Here is a 14,943-nt window from a genome sequence, read left to right as displayed (position 1 = left end):
TACAGGGCGCATGCAAAGTTCACATGAGACAAATCATACTGATGAAAGCGGTAGAAAACGGAGTGCAACCCACTAAACATAATTTCTCTGTGTCCGTTGTATTGGGGTCCCATTCTCACGCACTGGACACCATTTTGACAGAGTATGAATCAGAACATTGCTGGTAAACATCATCCACATGGTAGTAGGTGAAGTGTGTATGAAGTGTTTGATAATACAGTGTCACTTGGCACTGTAGCCCATAAACGTCGCTCCAAATAGTAGTTCAGCTGATTGTAACATCAAGAATAATATGAAACGAAAAGGTTTGGTGATACTTCAGATGTGAAAAAAAAATGGACATCGCTTTAAACATGATTTTGGGAACATAGAGAATAAACATGACCTGTGTTTCGTATAACATTTACTATATATAGTATATAGCTAGAATAAGAGTTTGGAAGTCTTTGCTTCCCCATGGGGAATATTGAGGTTTTTGTAAGGGTATGTTTAGGCTGATTTAAATAAAAAAATGTTTTACTACATTCCTTTTACTCTCATGTTATTATTGCTGAGGTCTTTTAGAATATAATCATACATGCCACTTTGGCCTCAATGTTTTTAGTTAGGGGAAATATACAAAATCAGCAAGGCATGTCAGACTACCTAAAAGAGTCCAAGACTCCCAAGTGTTAAGAGTGGGTTTTGAGTCATTAGCGTAGACTTGTGATTAATCTCCAGATTAAATTGAGCCACAAACCACCCTGGAATGTCCTACTGAACTCTGTGATGAAACAAAACCAAAAGTCTTGATTAATCTCCAGATTAAACTGAGCCACAAACCACCCTGGAAAACTCCTACTGAACCCTGTGATGAAACACACCAAAAGCAACCGGAACAGAAGTAATACCTGAAGCCAATTATAGTCCTCCATGGTTTCAGGGGCTATAAATAGACTCACATGATTGTAAGAATGTGTGTTATATTTAGTTTGGGGTGAAGATGGCCCTTGAGCCTTGTGCAGGTTTGGGTACGCGGGGAATTTGAGGCATTCGTGTTGGGAGCCAGAGGAGGGTGAGCTCACCTCTCAAGGCTGTTCCTGCTCCTGTTCCTGGGGTCAGAATGCTGGTGTTTGTGTCTGGGCAGTCATGACAGCAGCTCTAAACACACACAGACACACAGACACAGACACAGACACACACATACACACACAAATAGATATGTGTATCCCCCCCCCCCCCCCCCCCACACACACACACCTCGCGACGGCCACTTAAAAAGGCAATCTTCCACTGCTCTTATCAGAGAAAGGTGTCAGAATGCTCTTCAGACACTCACTGAAAGGATGAGACAGCGGACAGCCGAGTGTCCCTGGTGCAGCTATAAATGCCCCCCACGAGGGCAAGCGCCGGCACAGAGAGTGTCAGAAGCGGGGCAGGAACGGCGGTGTGAGACGTTAACGATGGTCCGGGTAATAGTTTTATCGGGGTTGCTGATTCTGCTTTGTCAACAGATGCTTGTGGTTGCTCACTTCCTCAGCAGACCCTATCCAGCCAACAGCCTGGCCAAGCTCAAGGTAAGACACACTCCTTTCACAGGAACTATGGGAGGAAGCAGAGAAAGTCCAAGAGAGAGAGAGAAACGGTCTGGGGTGATGGAAGAGAAGCTGAGGGAGTATTGATGGGGAGAGAGGTGTCTGGAGGCGGGGGGGGGGGGCATGTAAATGATTTGGTGCTGGCATTAACCCGTACTATATCTAGGTGGGGCATCTATTCAATGCAAGTCAATAAAGCAAAAAGAAAGATCAGCAAGAACCTGCAAGGAGAGAGAAATAAATAAATAAATAATAACGATGAAAAGAAGAAGAAAAAGAAGCAAGAAAGAAACAAAGAAAGACCTACTGAGAAAGAAAGAAAGAAAGAAAGACCACTGTATTATTAAAGGTCAGAAGATCTCCACTTTTTAGACATGCTGTTGAAATCTTCATATTACAGCCAGCAGACAAGGGGAATAGATTGCACTGCAATGTCAGTATAATCCACATCATCCAATATCAAACAGAGTTGTTAATTAAAGCTTGCAGAAGAGGAACTGAAAAGGATATGATGTTGTTTATCACAGCATAACAAATTAATACAAAGAGCTGGTGTAATTACACACAACACTAGAGCCAAGCACAGCGACTTCATCCAGATAAGGACTCCAGAGGAGACCCGAAAGAGCCCAGTTAATAAGATACTAAATATTTATCTCTCAAAAGCCTGGCTAGCAATTAATAAACTCAAGACATCACAACAAAACAACTCCAGTCCAGATGATATGGTCAGACAGGAAGTCTAACAGTGTACTCAAACCACAAGCCACTACAGTGAGATGTGTGAGCGGAAGCCTTTAGCCAAGATCCAATTCTCACTTATGGGTGGCAACTTAGGCATCTCAGTGGACCTGCATGTGATAAAGAGTTCAGTGAATGTGGGGCCTCGCTTAAATCTCTGTCTTTTCTCAAAGACCAAAAAGAAAGTTGACTTTGTGTTTGTGTTCAGTCGTGGCAGACAAAGAAAGAAAGTATACAAAAAAGAGACAGAGAGAAAAACAGAGAGAGATAGTGTTTGCAAGTCTCTGTAAGTCTACACATAGACACTTCGATTCACTGTTCCTTGCATCCTTTGTATCACTGATTTGTCATCAAGCACTTTGAATTGAATTGAGTGAGAGACAAAGAGAGAGAGAGAGAATTAAAGGGTTGATATGTAGTTTTTGATGTGTTTAAATGTTAAATTGTAAACTTATGATTCATGATATGATATGGAGACATGACAAACACTATGCTTGTTCAATTACTGTTTCTCAAACTAAAAAAAAAACACGTTTTGTTCAGGCATTTAGGTCCAGAAGCATTTCTATTTATAAAAGCAAAATCTACAACTCACTTTAGAGAGTGAAAGGCACTGTACTGTATGTCTAGCTCCAAACCTGCCCTCTCTGCTGTCTTACCTGACTCTCTGCTGTCTCACCTGAGTCTCTCACCTGACTCTCTGCTGTCTCACCTGACTCTCTGCTGTCTCACCTGAGTCTGCTGTCTCACCTGACTCTCTTCTGTCTCACCTGACTCTCTTCTGTCTCACCTGACTCTCTGCTGTCTCACCTGACTCTCTGCTGTATTACCTGACTCTCTGCTGTCTCACCTGAGTCTCTCACCTGACTCTGCTGTCTTACCTGCGTCTGCTGTCTCACCTGACTCTCTGCTGTCTCACCTGACTCTCTTACCTGAGTCTGTGCTGTCTCACCTGACTCTCTGCTGTCTCACCTGAGTCTGCTGTCTCACCTGACTCTCTGCTGTCTCACCTGTGTCTCTTACCTGAGTCTGTGTTTATCTGTGGTGTGGCAGACTCTGCTGCTGCAGCTGGAGGACACCCTGGCTCAGGCTGAAGGAGGGCCAGACTACGGGGAGCTGAGTCCAGAGGCTGACCCAGGCCAGGCTTCTCAGGGCTGGGGAGGACAGGAGGAGAGTCCCAGGCCTCAGGCCGAAGAGGCAGGCCTGCCGGAGGAAACCCAGAACATGCAGAGCATCAAGAACCAGAGGAACGGGCTGCTGGACCTCATTATGGCGGCCCGGAGCAAGACCTTCTCCGCCTGCTTTGGAGGCAGACTGGACCGGATCGGAACCTCCAGTGGACTGGGCTGCAACACCAGCCGAGGTACCACAACACCCTGCTGCCTCAGTAGCTTCATCTTAGCTCTTATCTCTTAGACACTACATTCACTGCATGACTCACAGAATGACACTCACACTCACACACGCTTGCAGCATGTTCTGTCATCCTACGCCATTAATAACTCAGGAAAAAGACAGTGAAAAGTGTCATGAGTGTCGGAGCCTGAAGGATATTAACCCACTGAGCTTGAGGGTTTTTATTAGAGGCTCACAACATTCACACACAGCAGCACTGATAACAAGAGGCCCAGAGAGGTTCTATCAGCGGACTACTGCAAGGTGACCTTGCCTCCCTAGTCAGTGACTCCGGAATAGTAAGGTCCTGATTTGGTATGAGTGTGTGTGTGTGTGTGTGTGTGTGGGGGGGGGGGGTTCAGGTCTAAGAAGTCTCCTAGAAGTAGAAGTGGGATGAGTTGAAGGCTGTCAATCATCCCCATGGGCTCCTCCCTAACATTGTTTACAAAACACCATTAAGTTCCTGATTTGGTACGGGTCTCAGCTGGATTAGGGCAAGATCCACCCATGACTCAGCGCATGTGTGTTAGCAGTAGTTTACATTCACATGACTCAGCACATGTGTGTTAGCAGTAGTTTACATTCACATGACTCAGCACATGTGTGTTAGCAGTAGTTTACATTCACATGACTCAGCGCATGTGCGTTAGCGGTAGTTCACATGACTCAGCACATGTGTGTTAGCAGTAGTTTACATTCACATGACTCAGCGCACGTGCGTTAGCAGTAGTTCACATTCACATGACTCAGCACATGTGCGTTAGCAGTAGTTCACATTCACATGACTCAGCACATGTGCGTTAGCAGTAGTTCACATTCACAGAGCAGTGAAAGGCCTTTCTGTGCTCAGTCTTACAGAAGAGAGTATGACTAAATACACTGAAGGGTCAAACACTGAGGAGCTCAACCTGCATGGCGTCTCTGGTTCTAGCGCGCTGCCTTCCCAGCTGCGGAGGTTTTCATGAATGTATACATTTAATACAGTACAGGAGTTCCTATTCTTATACAAAACATCTTCTATGGATAACACAGTATGGTCAAATTAAATGATGAATAATTGATAGTTGTACTTCAATCAAATACTCCCCTACATATACCCTCAGAATATATAATGCATGTTAGTAGATTCTTCACTACACACTCGATCAATCAAGAGCACATCAGGGAGCATTACTTTCTGGCCTCAAATGACAAAATCAATTTATGTTATTAAAATCATCATTTTTTCTGCAAGTAGGAGCACCAATTCTACCCTGAACAATTAGCACTCAGCCGTAAAGTAGTTTGATAAATTCAGAACTCATTTTACATTTCACTTATAGGGCGTGTTTGCTCATACTGTCATGTCTTCTCTCTGTTTAGGTTGAGAACATGGCCACGATGACTCTGGATTTTGCTCGTATGAAATCAGCTTTATCAATAAACAAACTATTTGTGTCAGTGTTGTTGTTCAGATCATTTTCTTTTTTCTTATTTCACACTGTGCTACTGTTGGTATGGAGTATGAGGATTTGAGGGGTGGACCTGAGTTTTATTTTCATGTCAGGTTGTGTCTAGAGTGCCTTCTGAGTTATGTGGCATGTCTCTGATGCATGCTCACACTTTCCAGATAAATACAACTGAACAGACTAGCCTGTGGGAGCTGTCATGAAACTCAAGTATCCACGGATACGGTTGTCTCACACAGGCAAGACGGCCTTCCTCTCCTGACTGACAAACACAGTTAGTTTAATATACAATGAGTCCCTAGGCATCAGGAGCAGGAGCAGAAACGACACAATGATAAATGTTTTTTTTTTTTTTAAGATTTATTTTTGGGTTTTTTATGCCTTTATTTGGATAGGACAGTGAAGTTATGACAGGAAGCGAGGCGGAGAAGAGGTGGGGAAAGGATTGGGAAATGATATCAGGCCAGACTTGAACCTGTGTCCCCTCGGGCAGTGAAGTCCGTAAGTGGGCGGCTTTATCGGCTTGCGCCACCGTGCCCCCCACAATGATGAATGTTAATGCTCTTAAAAAGGTTAGTTAGGCGTATAGAAACTATGTGCATGTGCATAATTTCCTTCGGGATTAATAAAGTATCCATCTATCTATCTATATGAGGTGAGTGCCTATAAGTGTATGCGTACGTGTGTATGAGTGTGAGTGTGTGTGTGTGTGTGTGTGAGTGTGTGTGTGTGTCTGTGTGTGTCTGTGTATGTACGCTTGAGTGTGTGTGAGTGTGTGAGTGGAGGCTGATTAGTAGAGTCTCTCTCAACACCTCTCCATGAATCACCAAGCTCTATTAAGAGCAGCTTCAAACTCATCACGCCTCAAACCCTAATGCATTACAATGTCCAAAGATCTGCGTCACATCTTTCCAGCCAAAACACACAATGCACACAACCACACAATCACACAATCACACTCACACACACCCAATCACACACACAACCCCGCACATGCACTCATCATCATTTTAACACGGCCTTGTCGGACGTGATTAGAGAAACACCTGTGCCTGTTCCTCCTGATGCATAGGCACATGGCTCGTGTAGCTCGCCTCATCAAAATCTCACACGCTGTCAGGCAGCAGGCGAGTCACAGATAAGAGCGTCAGGCGGCGGCGGTGGCGGCGCCTCCCCCACCAAAGGCAGAGGCTAATTAGTGTAGCCGACTCACCAGTAGCGTGCCCGTCACCTGCTCGCCACCCTGTCGGCCTGACAACGGCCTGTCATCACCTGGTGTCACCGAGAGAGGTCTATCACCAGCAGCAGGTTACCGGTGGTCTGTGTCAGGCTTAACATCATGGCAAAGGGTGAGGCTTGGACTAGGATCCTATGAGGCTAATTGTATTGGGAAAGTCGGCTATGACCGTTCAAAATAAATATTTTAGAACGGTTCAGAACAGTACAGCATTGAACTGAAACTCAGTAAATATGTGATTATCTGTAGGTTACTAAGACTAATGAGATCCATACAATAGTAACAGACTATGTAACAGACATACAACTTACTAGATTCATATTAGTGTGCATAATACTGTATTACAGACATTTATACATGTGTCAATAGTACTGTTACAGAGAGATGGCGACATTATGTTCCTCTGCGCCAGTTATGCCCAGACACACCCTCATCAGGTCATTAGAAAGCCAGAGGTCTGCTGGCAAGCAAGATGTCATTTCTGTTGTGCTCCCCGGAAAAAAACTGAGGTCGTCATTAAGATATATATCAGAGACCCAATCTCTATCAGGAACACACGTTGGCTATGTCCGCATTAAGAATCCCACCTCCTGGTTCTCCTTCACACACACACACACACACACACACGCAGAGACACACATGCATGCACACACACACACGCACGCACGCACGCACGCACGCACGCACGCACGCACGCACGCACGCACGCACGCACGCACGCACCCACCCACACACACACACACACACACACACACACACGTTGGCTATGTCTGCATTCTGGTGGTATTTTGAGGTCCATCACCCTTCCTTTTGATCCCCTTACCTGTGGTTTTGGCACGCTGTCTGCTACCAGTGGGTTTCCTCACACAGAACAAAGCATGCAAAAAGCATGTTGGTACCAAGTGTCAGAACCACACCTGGTACTAACTCTCTCTCTCTCTCTTGCCCCCCCGCCCCACACACACACACGCACACACACATACACACACACTTGGATGACAGTTTGCTGCTGTGCTTGCTTGTTACCTGGTTAGGCACACACACACACCTCTGCAGCAAAGTAAATATAGTTTTCCAGTAGTTTTTTATTTTATTTAGTCTTTTTCAGTTTAGTTTTAGAAGTGCATAAGGAATTTTATTTTTGTTTTGAGGAATTGGTTTAGTTTATTTTTTACTTATTTAAAATGTTTTGGCGTTATGAAGAAAGCCTTGATTTATAGCAGCTGGGATGGTGGGATGAAAGAATGCATGACGCGCATGACACATTTTATTTCTTTAATTCATCCTAAGGCCTTTTTCATTAGGCCAATGTCTCTCAAGAAGTCAAACAGTGTAAAACATGTATTGAATGTGGCACTGTTCACTGTAGTTTGTATTTAGTTTTGGTGTCATTTTTTATTTTATTTCAGATAACAGAATTGTTTGCTAGTTTTAGTTTTAGTCTTTGTTTTCTTTAACCATCATAACCCTGCTCTGCGTCCGCACACGTCACACACGTCACACACGTCACACACGTCACAGCCTGCAGGTAGAGTACAGAAGGGATCCAGGATATCAAGGAAGTGTCAAACAACATAGAAGCTGAGACCAGGAAGGATCTGAGCAGAGCAATGCCACGTCAGCTCCAGTTTAGAATCTAGAATGATCTGACCAGAGCAATGCCACGTCAGCTCCAGTTTAGAATCTAGAATGATCTGACCAGAGCAATGCCACGTCAGCTCCAGTTTAGAATCTAGAATGATCTGACCAGAGCAATTAAACGTCAGTTCCAGTTTAGAATCTAGAATGATCTGACCAGTGCAATGCCACGTCAGCTCCAGTTTAGAATCTAGAAGGATCTGAGCAGAGCAATGAGACGTCAGCTCCAGTTTAGAATCTAGAATGATCTGACCAGACTAATGCCACGTCAGCTCCAGTTTAGAATCTAGAGGTGGTAGGTTTGTTCTCAGGGTCGCTGGCAGCAGCAGCTGGGGCCTGACGGAGCTTGGAGTGCTGAGGTCTTTCACAGGAGCCAGGAGTCTGGAGCTGTGTTCTGACTTTTACATTCATAACATCAAGCACATCATAGGCTGTCCGGCTCTCACACGTGCCTGAGGCTACCTCCATGATGTAGCTATGTAGTTACAACGTAACGAAGCTGACTATCATGAAGGTCAATTTAGCTTCTGCCTCATTAAGAGTCCTTCATTTTCTCACTAGTGTTACCTGCATATTAGTTTTCACTGTAGAAGTTTATATAGGAGCCTCATATGTCAGATGCAATTACAGTGATATCCACAAGGTCTTTTTCCAAAGCAGATAATTTAGCATGTCAGCTATTCTAAGTGATTGGTGTTTATAAAAGTCACTGAACTGACAAGTATGTGCTGTGTGAAAAAACAATAAACCAAAACTGAATGGACCTGGTCTGACACAGGCGATTGAGCCTAACAGGGATGCGTTGCGACAGTTTGAATGAATTGGCTTCCTCTTGAGCATCACACACACCTACCATCCTGCCCGTCACACACCAACACACACGTCCGCTTGCATTTCTCTGCCTCAATTATGACCCATTGGCCTGCAAAAATGTGACACACACACACACACACACACACACACACACACACACACACACACACACACACACACACACACACACACAAAAGATAATACTGGCAGAAGAGTGGCCACATCCTGAACGATTCATATTCATTAGTCTGATATAAACATGTGTCAGGACAGCTTCTGATGGGTGTCCCATGACGACCAAAGGTGTCATTTAGAAACAGGTGGAGGAGGACTCTAGAGAAGACAGATTCCTCCACAGAAAAAGATACCAAGAGAGAGGAAGAAATAAGTGACACACGTGACCCCCCCCCCCAGAAAGAAAGACAGAAAGGCACTAAGAGAAAGTAAGAAATAAGTGACAGATTCAGATTTTCAGCTGGGTTCATCCTTAAAGGGGGATGTGTTTGCTCCTTAAAGGGGGATGTGTTTGCTCCTTAAAGGGGGATGCGTTTGCTCCAGGGTCTGGTTCAGGCCTTGGGCTCTTTGTTTTGTTAATACTCACTTTATAAATGAGCGAAACAAAATTGAATAAAGAACAATGTACAACGTAAATACAAACGAGAAAAAAAGATGGAGAGAGGGGATGAAGAAAGAGTTATCAGAAAGAGTGCAGGATACAGAGAGAGAGAGAGAGAGAGAGAGAGAGAGAGAGAGAGAGAGACAGAGAGAGAGAGAGAGAGTGCAGGACACAGAGAGAGAGAGACAGAGAGAGTGCAGGAGACAGAGAGAGAGAGTGAAAGAGACACAGAGAGAGAGAGTGAAAGAGACACAGAGAGAGAGAGAGAGAGAGACAGAGAGAGAGGAAAAGAGAAGATAGAAAGGAGAGAAGTGGTGTCACATGACAGCCGGCTTCTGGAGCTAAGCAGATCGGTCACGTCACATCACAAGACATTAGCCCAGGCTAGAGAGAGCGAGGGGGGCAGAGACCAGACACAAACAGGACATGGCAACTATGACTGCACAAAGGAGGTTTCATAACACCCCACACAGACACACCCACACCCACACACATACATACACACACACAGACACAGACACACACACACGGTTTGGCCCGTGTTCTTGGCTAGATAATCTGCGGTGTTATTGTAGAGTATTCTCCGGTCATCATCCATCCACCTATTGATCTATATATCCATTATTACACTTGTATGTTTGTATACATGCATTATTACCCTTGTATGTATGTATGTATGTATGTATGTATGTTTACATCCATTATTACCCTTGTATGTATATATGTATGTATGTATGTATGTTAACATCCATTATTACCCTTGTACGTATGTACTGTTTGTTTACATCCATTATTGCCCTTGTATGTATGTACAGTATGTATGTATGTATGTATGTATGTATGTATGCATGTATGTATGTATGTATGTATGTTAACATCCATTATTGCCCTTGTATGTATGTACAGTATGTATGTATGTATGTATGTATGTATGTTAACATCCATTATTGCCCTTGTATGTATGTACAGTATGTATGTATGTATGTATGCATGTATGTATGTATGTATGTTAACATCCATTATTGCCCTTGTATGTATGTACAGTATGTATGTATGTATGTATGTATGTATGTATGAACTGTATGTTTACATGCATTCATTCATCCAAATCAGAGAAACCCAATCAGAGCCGCCGGTGAGCTTGATGGACACAGAAGGGTCTTTATTTGGGAGGAGGGCAAGGTAAAGGCACAGGAGGGAGGTCTCTAGGACCCTGGGACCAGCAACATCAACAAGCTCCCAAGGCCAAACATACACACACACGTGACCACACCCACCCCAGAGGCCGGCCCCACCCACACCAGGTCAACAAGTCGTTAAAATGGCCTCCACAAACACAAAAGCTGCAAAGCTGCAATCCCACACACACACACCAGGACTATCACAGTCACTCTGTCCAACATACTCTCCATGACTCCCTCTGGTCACACACACACACACACACACACACACACACTTCCCCTCTCAATGTCCATCCTCTGGTCACACATACACACACATTGTCATTTGGCAAAGTGGTACTTCCCTCTACATACAAAAAACACTCCCTGTGCCCTTCTTAACAGGACACACACACACACACACACACACAGTAACTGACTGGTGCGAGTCCACCCCAGAGATGGCCCGGATGGATCTGGCAGATACCATCTGGGGAGTTAGCATAAACTCATCATGATATCAAGACCAGACTCTCGCTCACACTCATACACAGACACTTACACACACACACACACACACACACACACACACACACACACACACACACACACACACACACACACACACACACACACACACACACACACACACACACACACACACACACACACACACACACACACCATATGCGGAGAGCAGGGTCAAGCTGTAGGGGGAGTGAGCAGGTATGACCTGGCTCTGGGCCGGACCTGGGCCGAATGTCAGCCGTTATCCGGTAGCACAGACACCTGCTCTGAGCACACCTGCGCTGTAGGGATGTGTGATGCTCCAAGAGTCCGTCATGAACATGGAATCCCGCTCAGGGGGTTGGTTTCTGAAAGTGTTCCTGAAAGACTACCAGACAGAGAGGGAGAGAGAGAGACACACACACACACACCCTCTTGCTCACACTCTCTTTCGCTCACACTCTCAGACTCTCTCTCTCTCTCTCTCTCTCTCTCTGCTTTGAAGAATCTGGGACACAGAGACGGCCATGATGCCTGAGTGAGCCAGAGGGTCAGCCGTCCCCACAGGCCCAGACGCCATTTGATTGGTGGAACTGATTCTGCCCAGATCCGTCTCTAATTAGGATCAGGTCCGTGGCACACACAGATCCACACGAGTCCAGAACGGTTCTCGATTCAGATGGTGTCTAGAGGCTGTGTGTCGGCACCGAGACACCATGTGCCGTCATGAGAGCACACACACCCAAACACACACACACACACACACGCACACGCACATTAAATACATACATTAAAAAAAACGTAACAGCTGTGGCTACATAAAATAATAACATCTTCCATGATAAATTGTTTGCTTAAAATTATGATACAAAATTAAACAGAAATGTTCACATATTCAATCCCTTTAAAGCACTTTTAAACGTTCACATGTTAGTTGCAGCAGATAAAACTCAATTATTTTACAGTGGAAATAATCTCTTAAATAAAACAATATAAAATACAAAAGAAGACAAACACATTGGAATGCCAGGGTGTGGAGGGTATAAATATGTGCCATCATTGTTCATCAAGGCTCTTCTGGTTTCAGAAGATCTACCCTCAAAATGGCTAAGTCCCTTAAAGGTTCTTCTGGTTTCAGATCTACCCTCAAAACGGCTTAAGTCCCTTAAAGGCTCTTCTGGTTTTAGAAGATCTCCCCTCAAAGCTTAAGTTTAAGTCCCTAATAGATGCCCATACCTATTTCAGACCTACTCTACAATACGCATCAGTGATTACGTCTGAAAGTTGTGGCATAGTGTAATATAATTCACACAGGTTGGACTGTATTGGTCACTAAAGATGACTGAGATTATTTGTGAGTAATTCTGTGCTCTGTATTCTGAGTGCTCAGACCACCCTGAGTGAAAATCTTGCAGTCAAGATCGCTCCTAAGTTACAACCAAATCTGGCAGAGGCCTTTGTCAATGTTTGCACAAGAATGAGAACGGAGGTTCTCAAATGGTCCTCTTTGGAGTGTTATTTTGACTTGACTGATACAGATATTGGTTAAATCCAAATGATGGGTATTCTTCCACTAAAATGTTTTTTTAGATTAAATCAGTGATTTTGGTTTCTCTTGAATTCACCTTTCAGCTTGTTTGTCAGAGTGAGCATGCAGGGTTCAAAGCTAAAATAAGGTGCCTTCTAACCTGAAGCCCTTCTTCTAACCTGAAGCCCTTATTCTAAATACGCCCCAAAACATGCAAAGTTATATAGTTTTGTGCTGGTTAGTCAAGACAGCTCTACTGACGGATGTTAGTATTTGAAGTAAACCTTAAAAACCTAAAAAGCTCAAAAGCACAACTAGCGGTCATATTAGTGAATACCAATGATCAGTTAGTGAGATAAACTAGTGAAGTGAACCCTGATATCTACATGACTAAATGTCTGATGTCCATTTTTGCAAAGTTTAAGTGACTTTAAGTGAAATCCCTGTTCTTTTATCCCTTCTCTGCCCACACAATACTGAGTTGTCAGCTACCTCATAGCTGACACCGAACTCACTTAAAAAGAGTAAAAATAAAAAAAAATGTGAATGCCGATATTTAGTCCAATTCAACGGACTCGTCTAATTCCCTATTTCGTCTGTAACTTGCTCAGGTCTTCTGACATTCTCCACATCCAAAGCTAAAATGACGCAGCTCAAACTCCTTCACAGAACATCAGATTAACGCCCAGATAAGAGAAAGGCCCCCTTAAATCACGGGAAGTGCAATGGACGACATCATCATCATCATCATCATCATCATCATCATCTTGTCCAGAGACGTCAGTGGTTCGGTTCAGTCTTTAGTGCAAATGCATACTGTACACATACTTAAACGGCCATTAAAACAATAAGAAAAACAATGCGAATAATAAGATCGTTTGGAGGTCAACATCATGGAGGAGAGAAAGTGCTACAGTGAGAATGATAAAGCAGACAGAGCAACATGGGGGTGGGGTGGGGTGGTGGTGTTCATCCCCTTTGGCTCATATTCCAGTTGGACGACGGGTGGGGGAAAGAGAGACTCACACATCAAGTCCTGTCAGTCAGCCCGGATTTGTGTCTGTGTGTGCGTGCGTGCGTGTGTGCGTGCGTGTGTGCGTGCGTGCGTGCGTGCGTGTGTGCGTGCGTGTGTGTGTGCGTGTGTGTGTGTGCGCGCGCGTGTGCGCGTGTGCGTGCGTGCGTGCGTGTGTGTGTGTGTGTGTGTGTGTGTGTGCGTGTGTGCATACATACTCAAGTGTATAATGTGTGAGTATATGTTAGTGTGTGAGTGTCTCTCTCTCTCTCTCTCTCTCTGATTTGGTTTGTGTGCGTGTGCGTTTGTGTGGAGGGGCACACATGTTGTGCCAGGAATGGGAAGGAGGATAGCGGGCATCGTCTACCCTTGGATTCCGTGCTGGTCTGGTGGGTGGGGTCTGGGCCGAGGGCAGTCCAATCAGTGAAGCCGATGAAGGATGGCCCTTCCCCTCAGATGGTGATGTAATGCTGTCTGAGTTTGGCCACCAGGTACTCGTGTGTGAGGTTGTGTCTCGTAATGATTCCCACAATCTGAAGCGCATAAAACACAGTGTCAGACACACACACACACACACACACACACACACACACACACACACACTGAACTGAATCAAACAAAACAAAACAATGACCATGGTGTGTGTGCATTGTGTTCCCTCCTGGTATGAAAGGCGCTGTATAAATAAAGTTTGATTTCATTTGGTGTGTGTACAAACGTCCATTGCTGAAGCCAGATATTAATTACAGTAAAACTCTGTCATGGTGAAATGTAGAGTAGTGCCTCAAAGCCCATCATAGTGCCTCATAGTGCAATCCCATGCAATTTAATGTAACATAATGAAACATAGCTTAGTGTCACTTTTAATATCAGAATGTAGTCTAATGCCATGTTAAATATATTAGTTAATAATATAATTGTTGCAGTGTAAAGTCTCTGAGAATGGCGCAACAAAAAGCAGTGCACTGTAAGGCAGTGTAGCGTAATGTAAAATACTATAGTGTAGTGTAGCATAACGTAGCATAGAGAAACACAGCATAGGGCCGTGTACTTTGGTCTAATGTAGCATAGCATCACATGACCAAATGTAATGTAGCTTAGCATCAAATAGCCAAATGTAATGTACCCTAGCATCACATAGCCAAATGAAATGGAGCATAGCATCACATAGTCAAATGTAATGCAGCATAGCATCAGATAGCCAAATGTAATATAGCATAGCCGAATGCAATGCTAAGAAGCACAGTGTAGTGTAGTGTAATGTGGAGTAGGCT

At 44.3% G+C, this 14,943-nt stretch overlaps 1 protein-coding gene across 1 annotated transcript; it reads left to right on the top strand.

The window, feature by feature from the left end:
- Positions 1 to 1,378: 1,378 nt before the first annotated feature.
- nppa (natriuretic peptide A) lies at positions 1,379 to 5,164 on the top strand. The gene is made up of 3 exons (XM_042707534.1): positions 1,379 to 1,556; positions 3,369 to 3,678; positions 5,073 to 5,164. Exons 1-3 carry the CDS (start codon positions 1,443 to 1,445, stop codon positions 5,075 to 5,077), a joined length of 429 nt encoding a protein of 142 aa, XP_042563468.1. The 5' UTR covers positions 1,379 to 1,442; the 3' UTR covers positions 5,078 to 5,164.
- The last annotated feature ends 9,779 nt before the right edge of the window (positions 5,165 to 14,943 follow it).

Source organism: Clupea harengus, chromosome 4 (genome assembly GCF_900700415.2).
Source record: "Clupea harengus chromosome 4, Ch_v2.0.2, whole genome shotgun sequence".
NCBI lineage: Eukaryota > Metazoa > Chordata > Actinopteri > Clupeiformes > Clupeidae > Clupea > Clupea harengus.
The sequence above is the reverse complement of the archived record's forward strand: the minus strand, read 5'-3'. Positions and strand labels throughout refer to the sequence as shown.